Source organism: Glycine soja, chromosome 16, assembly GCF_004193775.1.
Source record: "Glycine soja cultivar W05 chromosome 16, ASM419377v2, whole genome shotgun sequence".
Lineage (NCBI taxonomy): Eukaryota > Viridiplantae > Streptophyta > Magnoliopsida > Fabales > Fabaceae > Glycine > Glycine soja.
Genome location: NC_041017.1, coordinates 6,648,569 through 6,661,402, shown reverse-complemented (window position 1 = coordinate 6,661,402; position 12,834 = coordinate 6,648,569). Strand labels below are relative to the sequence as shown.

General features: G+C 33.9%; 1 protein-coding gene, 1 non-coding gene and 1 pseudogene across 9 annotated transcripts; all 3 read left to right on the top strand.

The window, feature by feature from the left end:
- Positions 1 to 659: 659 nt before the first annotated feature.
- LOC114391121 lies at positions 660 to 5,930 on the top strand (annotated as a pseudogene).
- A 174-nt stretch (positions 5,931 to 6,104) lies between these two features.
- TRNAT-UGU lies at positions 6,105 to 6,176 on the top strand. Its single transcript has one exon. It is a non-coding gene; the product is annotated as a tRNA-Thr (tRNA).
- Positions 6,177 to 6,794: 618 nt separating this feature from the next.
- Positions 6,795 to 12,428, top strand: LOC114389376. Of its 8 annotated transcripts, none has more exons than XM_028350036.1 (5): positions 7,017 to 7,128; positions 8,627 to 8,765; positions 10,722 to 10,789; positions 10,886 to 11,292; positions 12,008 to 12,428. In XM_028350036.1, the coding sequence occupies exons 2-5, from the start codon at positions 8,728 to 8,730 to the stop codon at positions 12,029 to 12,031; spliced, it is 537 nt and encodes a 178-aa protein (XP_028205837.1). In that variant the 5' UTR covers positions 7,017 to 7,128; positions 8,627 to 8,727; the 3' UTR covers positions 12,032 to 12,428. The 8 variants fall into 8 exon arrangements, 5 of the variants coding, with proteins under 5 accessions (XP_028205837.1, XP_028205839.1, XP_028205836.1 ...); XM_028350038.1 differs by having other exon boundaries at positions 10,883 to 11,061; XM_028350035.1 differs by having other exon boundaries at positions 10,883 to 11,292.
- The last annotated feature ends 406 nt before the right edge of the window (positions 12,429 to 12,834 follow it).

Genomic DNA, 12,834 nt, shown 5'->3' with positions numbered 1-12,834 from the left:
CCATTGGAAAAAGCAATGAAAAAAGTGCTCTCTACATAAAAGAAATAAGCAAAGTATATCATTTAATTTCAGGAGAAAAAATAAGCCAAGAGGACATATAAAGCATGGACACATTTTAATTGAATGTGAGAATTATCAGATAGATTTCTCAACTCTAATTTAACCTGATGATAATAAAGTGAATAAACCAACTGAATATCTTAAAGCAGCAGTATAAATCAATCTTGAAATAGTATTTAATAAGCCAATGGTGATTCCTATGGTAGCAGTTTGTTAACATTGCCAACGAAGGAAAAAAAGGTAACTCTATATATAAGTCTGCATGGGTTGTTTTTCTTTTTTTTTCTCCTTCCACTTTGTTCACTCATCTTTGAACAAAGTGGAAGTGCACATAACACATGTAATCATTGATGGTGTTGTTGCCCCACCCAAGAGGTTCGTTTTCTTTAGTTAGTTAATTAATGATACAATTTAACATAAAGTCTAATTAATTGCATGCATGATGTTGTGGACGTGCATGTATAGGAGAAGATCATCATCATCATTTTTATTTCTCTACTTGATGTCTATCATATCATTAATTTCATTATCTCTCATGGAAAATATATATATTGGTCAAGATTCACGAGTCATTTTCCTTTCATATGTTTTAAAAAACCATGCATTTTGCTTTTAGCGGTGTACTAAACTTAGATTATACTCATCATCAGGTAATCAATTAGCTTTGTTATTATTTTGTTTGGTGATATACTAATTATATATAGCTAAATAAAGGAAGAAAATGATTAATATATATATATATATATATATATATATTATAAAAATAACACTTTTTAAGACAGTTCTTTGAAAAATCATCTTAGAATTTCTAAGATAATTTACTGTCTTAGAATCCTCAATTTTTTTAAAAGACATTCTAAGATAGTTTTCCAAAGAATCATCTTAGAAAATAGATTTTTCAAAACGGTTCTTTTAGAAAATCATCTTAGAATTTTCTAATTTTTTCTTATTTTTAAAAGACATTCTAAAACGGTTTTTTAAAGAAACATCTTAGAAACTACTTTTTAAGACAATTTTTTCAAAAAATCATCTTAGAATCCTTATTTTTTTTTAATTTTCTTTAAAATACATTCTAAGACGGTTCATCGAGAAAACCGTCTTAGAAATTGAACCTTCTAAGATAGTTTATGAGAAAAACTGTCTTAGAAGCATCTATTTTTTTTCAGAAAATAATTTCTAAGACAATTCTTGGCAAAATCGTCTTAGAAGGAAGTCTTGACTTTTCACTATGACGACTTCAAAGATAATTGAAAACCATCGTAAAACTCCCCTCAAAACTATTATGAAAAGTGATATTTTAGTAATGCAACCCAATATGACACGTAGATCACCTCCAATGATAAAAATAATCAATGAACAACTAGTTAAACAACATTGAAAATGCTCCTAAAGATATATTAATCTTAATTTGTAAAAAAAATATTCCGCTCATTAATGATAGGCATGGTCTCATCTCTTGCCTAACAAAGCCGAAATTTAACAATGTCAAAACCAACATGTAATCTCAGATTTCATGCAAGACTCTCAATAGTTTAGATGAACACTAAAAAATAGTTGCAATATTTGACATGCTTACAATTTACAAGTGGGATGAGAAGATAGTGTTGGCCTAAGCTGCTTTTACTCTAACCTGTGGTGAATTTTGGTTGTTTGTTCATATTCATGATACATACCAATTTGCCAGAGCATTGACACTTCTGAAGCAACTACCAAGTATCATAGACCATGCAACCCCGCTGAAACCACACTTTGATACCCTTAATAATTTAGTTAACATCGTACTAGAGGTGACCAAGTCTATCATAGAGTTCCATGAACTGTCGATTGTTTCGCGCTCTCCGTGATGCTAATCGGCAAGTACACCGAGTCACACAAGTAATATAAAACAGTAAGATTCGAGTATCTTATCCACAGGGAACTTGTTTCACTCAGAAAATGTATGTTTAGTGAGCAAACATTTGTACACCATCAAAAGCGAAGTAAATATCAAGTTGGAGTTTTGTATGGAAACCTAGTTAACTATGAATTAAATATCTACAGTTTGAGAAGTAAAAACAGTCAAGTGAGAAAGCGTTGGGTTGTTCTACTGAATCTACCTTTATGTTGCTATATATTTTTCTCTATTTAATGGTATTCTAGTATTCTTATGCTGAGAAATTATCCAAACCAAGATCCCTCGAGTGAATGAGCCTAACTCTCTTTAAACCTCGTCCTTGGTCCCTCAACAAACTCAGTCTAAAAGAGTTGCGTTAAGTCTACAGCATAATATGGACTAGTTCGCTATACTTCATTCCTAGACATACAATTTTCTAGTTCTAAGGCTTTAAAGCACTTCCCATTGCTAAAAAACCTAACTATACATACAAATGGATGATCCAACCACAAACATGTAAAAATAAGCATGGATAGAAGCAATGAACACATAAAAACAACATTAAATAGATAGTGAAAGAATATTACATCAAAGGTTCAGCAAAACTTCCTAACCAAGAGGTTTAGTCTTCCATTACAAGTAATGAGCTTTCAATACAAAGGATAGATTTTGAGGGAAGAAAATGACTAAGGATGGTTGAGGATGTCTCATTCAACCTCTAGAACCCTAATCTCACTCCTCTAACCTAGACTCTCTTGGTGGCTTCATTTCTGTCGCTCTAGCTTCTCCTTTGGCTCTATTTTTCGACACCTTTGTTTTTTGACTCCTCCCTAGTTTTCGCCAACTTCAGTTTTTTAAAGGCTAATTGACGTTTCATATTTTGAAGGCTCGCTTAGCGAGATTGGCTTGCTAAGCGAGAGTAAGTGAAATTTGACTTAGCAAGTTGGGCACGCTGAACGCTAGAAGAGACAAATGACTCGCTGGGCGAGCTTGCGGTGCGCTGGGCAAGCACATCTTTGACTGATCTCTTCTAGGATTTCTCAACACGCTAAACGAGTTGTGTGTCTCGCTTAATGGATGTCACTCGCTAAGCGCATATGCCTCGCTTAGCGAGACACTAGTTGCTTGAACCTTCTCTTTTTTTAGCCTAAAATTGAAGTGGTTTCAACATTAATTCATAAAATGGGAGTATCTACTATATAAAATCAAACTAAACATGAAAATATTTACAATTCCTACAAAAAGAACCATAAATTGGTGAAAAGATGTTAATTTTATGTAAGTATTCAATACAAAAGTTAGTCGTAAATAACGACTAACATCGATAACTCAATACAATACACAAAACATACCAACCTACTCCACTTCCTATAACTATATCCCAATTGCTTCCTACTAGACCATCAGAAGCATTATGACTTGCACAACTCTAATTACCAAGCTAACTACACAAGGCTATGAGTATGTATTTTAATATTTGACTTAAATATGTTTGAGATTCTTAATATATATTTGATTTTCGTTTTGAGTCCCTGATAAATTTTTTCGTTGTTATAAGTCTTTGATATATTAACAGTTTTGTTTCGAGTCCTATCGTTAGTTAAGTGATGATGTGACATTATCTCAACAACTCTTTCAATATATACGTCGTTGGGACGATGTCACATCATTACTTTACTGTTGATAGAGACTCATAACAAAACTTTTAATAAATCATGGATTCAGAACAACAAATTTTTTTATTAGGAATTCAAAACAAAAATCGAATATATATCAAGAACTTAAAAATTATCTAAGTATTAATATTTTATGTTTGTTAACACATCCAATGTCAGGATTTTAAATTCTCTTTACAAATGAGTCCACCAAAGCAACAATAATAATATGTCAAAACATGCACTGTTACAGGATCTTCACAACCACTTATTCATGGCAGCTATCCACATTGGCTTTCAAGCTCAAAAACATAATCAACAATCTCATATAGCTACCATGAATACATAAATAAACAAATTGAAATGATATCTATAGTGATCGAGTGGTTCTAAGATGGATGATGATGATCACCCAATGCTATGTGGTTTATATGATTTATATGATTTATTTTTTACACCCCAAACCAGTACATAAAGGTTCTTGGGGCCTTGATTTACTCACATGATGATATTTTGCCTCTTTATGATGGTCTTAGCAAGAAAAGGGTTTGACTTTTTAACACAATAACCACCTATATGATGCATTAATTACTATTATGTGAAGTTAAGTTGGTGATGCTAATGTTTGTATAATTAATGGAAATAAATAGGTTAACCTTGAGCTACTCAGAACAAAGACCGTCTTGCTTCTTTTTTTAGGCCTAGTTATTTATACCGATGGGATTGAGATTCTTAAAGGCATTTATTACAAATCAGCATGGAACATGGGTTGTAGATACGAGTTAGTTTCGATCCCAATTGTGGACCCAAACTTTGAATGGACTGAACAAAAGCAAAAGCAGTTTAAGAGTCTGCAAAAATGGATGCCATGGAACTCAGTGCATCATCCTTCATTGATAGCCAAGTCAGTAATCTCATTCATCAAGAGAGAATGAAAATGCAAGAACAAGCCAATGGTTGTGGTTTTGGACCCACAAGGAAGGGTTTCTTGCCCCAATGCTATTCACATGATATGGATTTGGGGAAGTAGGGCCCATCCTTTTTCAAGTTCTAGTGAAGAAGATCTATGGAAGCATGAAACCAACTTGACACTTGGTTTACTTCTAAATGACATTGACCATGTTTTACTTTCCTAGCTAGGTAAGCATATATTAATTCCATTTACATAATCATGTGACATCACCAACCTTTTATGTTTTAACAGGAAAATCGTCAAGTATATATGGTCACTAGTAATTCAGAGAGATGAACGAATATTACTATGTGTAGAATTGACAATGAACTGCAGTCACACTCCATCATTCTAGTTTAAAACTAGGGACTATTCACATGCCATCTTGCAAAAATGAATATTATTTAGCAACACATAAACTTAGGAGTTGGGGCTATTATTGACATGGGTCCATTCTATATTTAGCGACTTTAACATAAAATTTAGATTTAAATATATTTTTTGTCTCTATAACTTTTCTTTTTTTAATTTTTGTCATTGTAATATTTTTTCGTTTTAGTCATTTTAAAATGTGTTTGTTTTGTTTTTTATTTTTAAAGCATTTTAGATAGTATTTTAAACAGTAAAAAAAAATTTAAACAATAAAAAATGTTATTTAAAATATTTTAAGGACGAAAAATAAATAAATATATTTTACAAGAACTAAAAAGATGTTTTTTTGCAAGAACGAAAATGAAAAAAATACTAAATTATATAGACGAAAAATTTATTTAAACCTAAATTTTATATAATAGTAATAAAGAATGTCATACTAGACTTTCTCGTCTAGAAAATTAATGAATTTCAAATTCGGATGATTCCATATTCAAGGTTGAAGGATACGATTACATTTTTCTACATGGGGGGGGAGGGGATGACCCTGAATGGGTAAGAAGGTTTTTGAAGGAAGTCCACAAGGCTGCAACGACTACAGGAATGAACTTAAGGATGCTATATGTTGGGAAAAACAACAAAAAGGAACAAGTGCAAAAAATCATTGATACCATACAGGGTGAGGAGCTCAAAATTAAATACTGGAAGATTCCGTCTTTAGAGCATGCTCTTTTCCAAGCTTCAACTCAAGCAAATCGACGATGAGGACCATATGATGCAGGAAATAAAGAAGCTTCTGAGCTATGACAAACATGGTGAATGGTTTCTTTTGGCAAATGGGGATAACAATGAAGACATTGCCACAACTGGGTCGCCATGTGGAAAGAAAATATTAACAAAGATGGGTTTAGAAAAACTTTTAGGAATCACTATGACAATATTCATTCATTTGTTAGTCCTTGCTGTAGGTTGGAGTTCTCTCATACAATCGAATCGACAGAATCCTAAGGCCACTGTTCACGTGTAGAAATTTAAAAAAAATACTAGTATTATCCAGTTAGTAAGAAGATTCAAGTGGTGTTTCATTTTTATCACTAGTTTAGCAGTTTGCAGGATTCAATAAAAAAATTCCAGTAAAAAAAGGAGTAATAAAATATGAAATTTAAAAATTGCAAATTTGATGCCAGAATTGGCCCCTATAGCTCAGTGGTAGAGCGTCAGTCTTGTAAACTGAAGGTCTGTAGTTCGATCCTGCATGGGGGCATTCTTTTATCTTTGTTTTTTCACTTTATTTTTCCATTGCCTTTTGTTTAAATTTGGTTAATGACACTTTTTATCTTTATTTTTAAGAAAATTTATTCCAATAAATTAATTTGGTACAGTTTACTCTAACTTTTAAAAAAATTATGAATTTTATTTATTATTATTTTATTTTTAGTATAATTATATTTTTTACTTTCAAATTTTTTTTTATTTTTGACAAATTTTACATCCAGTTTATTTTTTTATAGCAAATTTCACCAATAATTTTTGTGTTTATTAATTAAAAAAATGATGGAAGGTAAAATTTATAGTTTTTTTAAATTAAGAATAAAATGTTTCTAATTGAAAAGTTTGTGATAAAATTTAAAAAAATTAGAAAGTTAGAAGTAAAAAATGTATTTAAATTTTTTTAAAATAAAAACTTTTAAATTTTTCTTTAATAAACCCATCTTAAAATAAACATAAGATTTCTTTTGTTTAGGCCTGTTCAATTTAGACAAACACTTAAAAAGATTGAAAAATATTTATTTTATTAAAATAAATATTTATTCCATCAAATAACAACAATAAAATATATAATAAACAAACACGCCTCAACTCAATGGCTTCGGCGCTTCAAAAAGCTGCTGAGAAATTCACCAGCTACAAGAATCATAGCTTCCTTCCACGGTTCGCAAGTGGAACCCCTTGCACAACGTCGTTTCCCTCTCGCCGTCGAGGTTCAGCAGCGACCCATATTTCAGCCGAGTCCCGTAACGGAGCCTTTGGGCTCGCCCCATAGCGACGTGATTTTTCCCAGCTTCGCATTAGGATTTTCCCCAAACCCCGTTTCGGAAGGGGATGATGAGTCGAGGGCGCTGTGGGCTGATAGTGTGAAGAAGAAGCGGAAGAGGAAGATGAACGAGCACCAGTACAAGAAGCTCAGAAAACGCATGAGGAGACAGAAGAATTAGGTAACCTTTGTTTTTCTTCTTTTTTTTTGGGGGGGGGGGGGGGGGGGATGGAATCATATCATAATGCATTTTAATTTTTGTTAAATTTTCATACATTTTTTTAAATTAAGTGTCAACCAATCATAAATCATCCTAGTTATGACGAGTAAGAAAGTTAGCAGGTTCTCACTGCATGACAATAATATATGATAGGAAGATAATGTAGTTTTGAGTTGAATTTTGGATAAACAGTGTATTTAGTCCCTGAATTAACCGTGACAAATTTAGCCCCTACATTTTTTAGTTGGTATGTCATGGACTAATTTGTCACAACATTTACAGATTTGTTGACTGGACTAAATAGGCTATTTAACCTTTAATTTTACACCTAAGTGCATTTTAATTAAATTATTATTACCAAGGGTCTAGGTCGGTTGAGTAGAGTGCGTGAATTGATGTATGATTACACTATTTTTTTTTATATGAATGGTTGAGCAGGGTGCATTTGAAAAACATTTAAGCATGACCATAAAATAGGGTTTCTAGAGTTAGACTAAACATTACTAGGTTACACTATTAATTAAGATAGGTCTGTCCAGGTTCAAGAGTTTGGAGAAAGACAGGTGAAAAAGTTACGTCAATAGAGCTAGGCATTATCCTTGTCCCCACTCCCAAGGGTCCTGGGTAGTATCATGAATGAATTTTTTCAAAATATTTCTTTTCCATTGATTTGAAAGAATTACAATGATATTTTGATCATTTGTAATCTTTTTTTCTTTTAGTATTCCCTGTGAGCAGCAGATACCTTCTGTAACCATAATGGGAAACAAATTATATGCTAGCTGAATTTTGTTTAGTCAATCCTTAAAACTAAGGGTTTTAATCGTGTCTATTGTAATTATAAATTCAATGTGCTTAGAGGAGACTTCTCTCAACTCATTCACATCAGAAAAACTCTAATTTGAGTTGGTACTTGAGCTTCTACATTTTGGGCTATAAACCCCAATAGTCTTTTTTTTCCAATCTATGTACTGCCATTAAGCATCTTCTCCTATAGAAATTTTTTCAGCACTACTGGATTATGTACACCCTTCCCTTAAATAGTCGTTATTTTTCCTTAATTTATTTTCTAAAATAAAAATAAGAAAAAACTGACAAATAAAGAAAGATAAATTGCAAGGAAGTAGTGCTGAGAGTTTACTCCTTCTCCTATTGGTGCATATCATTGGCGTGCCCTCCTAACACCCATTTCAATTTGCTGCCTGTGATACTGTGTTTGTTGGTTTTCCATTTGAGGGATCAGAAGGTCAAGCCTTCATTGTTTAATCATGCATTGTGTTGTTTATGCTCATTGTCATTGCTGCATCAGATCTGTTTATCAACATCGTGTCAAATTATATTTTTCATTTTCTAGTCAAATCTCATGACTAGATTAGATCCATCCTCTGCCACTGACTTGTCAAAGAAAGGTGCCTCTAAATCCTTCAAAGAAGTTTGCTAATGCACATGACATACTCAGGACTGGTTCTATTCTCTGCATGCTTTCCCAAAGAAGTCTTTTGCCATTTACTCTGTGTTAGACTTACTACATATGGAACAAAGTGAAGCCATTATATACCAATGATATTAAGAGGCTCTATGCTTTCATTCAAGATAAGGTCAGTATTCAGAAGCAAGATCAGTTTAATTCTACCTACTTGGGACACATTCAGATAGTTCCCATGATGTTTCTTCAGTTATATTGGCTCTTTCACCTGACAATAAATTATGATAGTTATTCATGCATCTCACTTTGGCTGGCTGCCCTTTTGATTTTGACTCGTCCATCATCTATTGGCTAGTATTTCTATTCTGTCTTTGTAGATGTCTTTGCTTAATTACTTTGAGTTACAGAATCGGTGCCTTGTACATTTGTCAGAGACTCATTAATACTTGCCTCTCAGACCATTGCTAATGCTGCTAGCATTGGGAATCAAGATCATGACGCTCACCCTCACACATAGATGTTGTCATAAGATTGGCTACACTTGCATGTGAATGTTGCTCGAAATTGAATGGAAAACCACAATGCATTGCCAACATTATTCAAACAGATTCTCTGCTCCTTTGTTTCAAACTCCAAAATTGCCTGTTATTTCTATCTCTGCCACTGCATATGAGCATATTATCTTGCCTATCAACCTGTATTATCAACTACCAATGCCTCTGTCTCTCTGTCCTTGGATTTGGGAGTTTCTAATCATATCTCTGCTAACATTTGTCTTTAGTCTTATTCATCCAACCTACCTGTGGTTACATTAGCCAATGGACCCCATTCAGTTGCTAAGGGTCTTGGTTGAATTGGCACTCTCCCCTTGCTTCATCTAGATATTGTTCTTTATGTTTCTTCTTATCCTGTCTGTTTGATCTCATTTAATAAATTACAAGCTCTCTTAATTGTTCTGTTACGGTCACTGCTAACTTTGTTCTTGTGCAGAACTGGGATATGAGACAGACAATTGGAACAAGACATGATTCTGTGTGTGAGGGGCTTTATCTTCTTAACCCTTCATCATCTCCATCAGTTTTACTTCTGATGAGATCCTTCTAAACTTCACTGCCACTTTGGCCATCCCAGTACCAGTGTATCACCAAGCTTCAAAAAATTGTGCCCAGTCTCTAAAGTATGTCTTTGGAGATTGAGTGATGTCATCTCGGAAAATGATAAGCCCCCAACCTGTGTTTGTTGGGGGAAAATTAGGTGCATTTCTGTACTGGTAATTGGTTTTAAATTTTAATCCAATTTCCCTTATTCTGTTACTAGATTAAAGGGATTGACAGACATGCAAAAATGTGGAGGAAAAGGTGTGTTTTTCAGAGCATTTGGGCCTTCCTAACTTGATTTCAGCCCCTGGACCTCCAACATGGCTGTGCTAAAGCCTTGGAGCACCTTGGAAAAATATCTTTGTTTGGAAATAGCATGTTTGTGCTAGAATTTACATGACTGCGTTTAATAAGCCACGGTTTGGTTATTAATCAACACTGCCACCACCTGCCCCTGTTTTTGTAATTCTGACTCAGTTGTGTGCTATTTAAGCCTGTCAATTGACCTAGGGCTGGACTTTTGGTTGCTGTTGACACATTCTGAACGTTTTCTTGAGTTCTCAACCGTTTTCTAGGGGTTCAAGGTTGCAAATTTGAGCTGAGATTCGAGGAAGATCTATTTTTGAAGATTCAAAGACCAAGTGCCCTCACATAAATTTTTTTTATTTTGTTAAATCTGTTTTTATGGATTATCTTATGGATTCTAGTCTGGCTTTTGTATTTCTCTATGGATGAGTTTTTTTCCCAATTTCAGTATCATTTGCATTTTTTTTGAATTTTGGTTTGTCCTATTATGCCTATTTGTTGCAACAGTCTCAAGCTATCCTAATTATTAAAAAATTAGGACAAATTGTTTCTTATAATAATTAGATTTTTTTAGAGTATTATTAGATTTTTTATTGTTTTTATATATTTGTTCATTTTTATAGCTAGAAATAGCATTCATATTTTTACATTCAACTTGGTATTAGAGCTCCCAGTCTGATAGACTTTGCTTTTGCCAAACCCTAACTTGCCTTCATTGCATGCAGCAATCAAGTTGCTGCCTCCATTTGTGGCCGATACAAAATCCCTATTTCTGCCTTTATGGCGCATTCAGGTTCATTTTTAGCAATGCAAACCGTCACTGCTGTTGCTGGTTGCCATCAGTTTTTTGACCCACTCACCATGATGTTTGCTTGCTACTTTCCAGCAGACTGCGAAATGCTTCTGGCAGACATTGTTTCACATGTTCTCACTCTCTTCATGGAATTCATGTACCATCTCAGTCAGTGCTCGAGAAGTGCTGCTGTCAGACACTGTTTCACATGTCCTCTCTCTCCCTGTGTGTGTGTGTGGAATTCCTGCACCATCTCTTGTCAGTGCTTGAGAGTGCGTCCAGCAACCATTATGATGTTATTGGTCCATTCTTTTCACTTTTGCCTCCTCTACATTAGTCTAACTTTACCTGTTCAGACCAGTGCTCATGTCTCCCCCCTCCCCTTTTTCTCAAACTGCCATTGTTTTCCAACTATTAGTTGTTTTATTTTCCTTTTTTTTTGTGTTCAACCATGTTGGAGACTGAGACAATCATGGCTGAAGAATCTCCTAATGACTCTTTCTGTAATCCTTCTTATGATTCTTTCAGATTCAAAATTGAATGTGTTAATTCTACTTGAATTTGTGTTTATTTATTGTTTTTTGTGTATTAGTTTCTTAGTCAATCGGTTAAGATGATTTGGATACATGCAAAGAGGGCCACTGAAAGCCCTAGTGAAGAGAGCGGAGAGTAATTCCCATAGTTTTTAGCACTGTAAAAAGGGGTAGAGGGAGATCAAGAAAGACGTTAAAGGAAATTATTACAAGGGATCTCATGGTGGATAATATCCCTGAGAATTTAATTTTTAACCAAGCCTGATGATGTCCTGTGATCCATATATATAGCCGACCCTACTTAATGGAATATGGCTATTGTTACTGTTTGTAGTTTCTCTTGGTTATTTTAGAGTCTCCCATAAATTCTGATATTTCAAAATATGTTTGTTATTTTGCATCTTTTCTATTTGGCATTTAGTTTACATAAAGAGCATTTCCTCATGTGTATTGTCAGTTGGTTTTGGGGTGCAGCCATTTTTTCTATTGCTGTCCTAAGATGCTTCTGGAGTTTTTAAGTATTTCATTGTCTAGTTTGTTGTACTTGTGTTCTCCTTTACTATATAGTCATCTTTTATAGATCCAGAAGATTTCTTCATTTGTATGTGTCATTATATGCAAAAGATAATTCAAATGCTTCATTTGGGAATGTGATCCTATTAAGCCTTTGTCTCTATGTGTATAGGTTTCGGCATCTGGGGCACCCTAGTTCTTGATAAAGGGGACAACATCTCCTGGGACTGACCAAGTCAATTAGAATTTTCTTGGGGCTTATCTTCATCATACTACTTAGTACTTATGGCGTCCCCAACGTATTCGAATGCATCTCCAATTAAAATGCTTTAGACATGGGAGTTTTATACTTATTTTTTTCCCTTGTGTAATTCAGCTTTTTTTTTTTGCGTGCATTATTGCTAGGGGAAAAAATAAGACATGATCATAGTATTACTCATGTTTATGGTGCCTCCAATTCTTTTTTATTTGGAGCACTTTGATAAATAATGTTATTCTGAAGAACACTGAACACTTGCTGCCGGCCGAATATTACTACCACCTTTTAGCTGGCTAATAAACCATAGAGATGGTTTCTTCTCTTTCTGTGGTGATTAATAGTGTGTTTGGATAACTATTATAATTGATTCTGACCACAAAATTATGGTAAAAAATTGAAAAACTGAAAGCAATTATTTGTCGCCTCATCATTCAACGTATAATTGAAATTAATTTCGAAAAAATTGAATCTAATCCAAATACACTATAACCCTTGGCCACACCAAACTGTACAAGTAACCCATGGCAGGACATATTAAGAAGTCTAGAACAGAAAATGCTGCTGACACGAGACATGTCTCATCTCATGATCCCATCACACCAACTAGAAGATAGAGAGCCAAGTTAAGTGCATCCCAGCCCGACTTTCTCTTAATTTGCCTCATTTACAGGACCCCACAACAAAACAAACATCCCTTGATCCCATCCTAGGCTTCAATACTAGTTATTAATATTCTCGGA

What these genes read in the sequence shown, in the direction of transcription:
- LOC114389376 (XM_028350034.1), top strand. Translation starts at nt 8,728, where the DNA reads ATGATATTAAGAGGCTCTATGCTTTCATTCAAGATAAG. An exon ending in ATGCTTTCATTCAAGATAAG is followed by an intron (nt 8,766 to 10,721) that starts GTCAGTATTCAG and finishes CATTGCATGCAG; the next exon opens with CAATCAAGTTGCTGCCTCCA. An exon ending in ATCTCCTAATGACTCTTTCT is followed by an intron (nt 11,293 to 12,007) that starts GTAATCCTTCTT and finishes CTATGTGTATAG; the next exon opens with GTTTCGGCATCTGGGGCACC.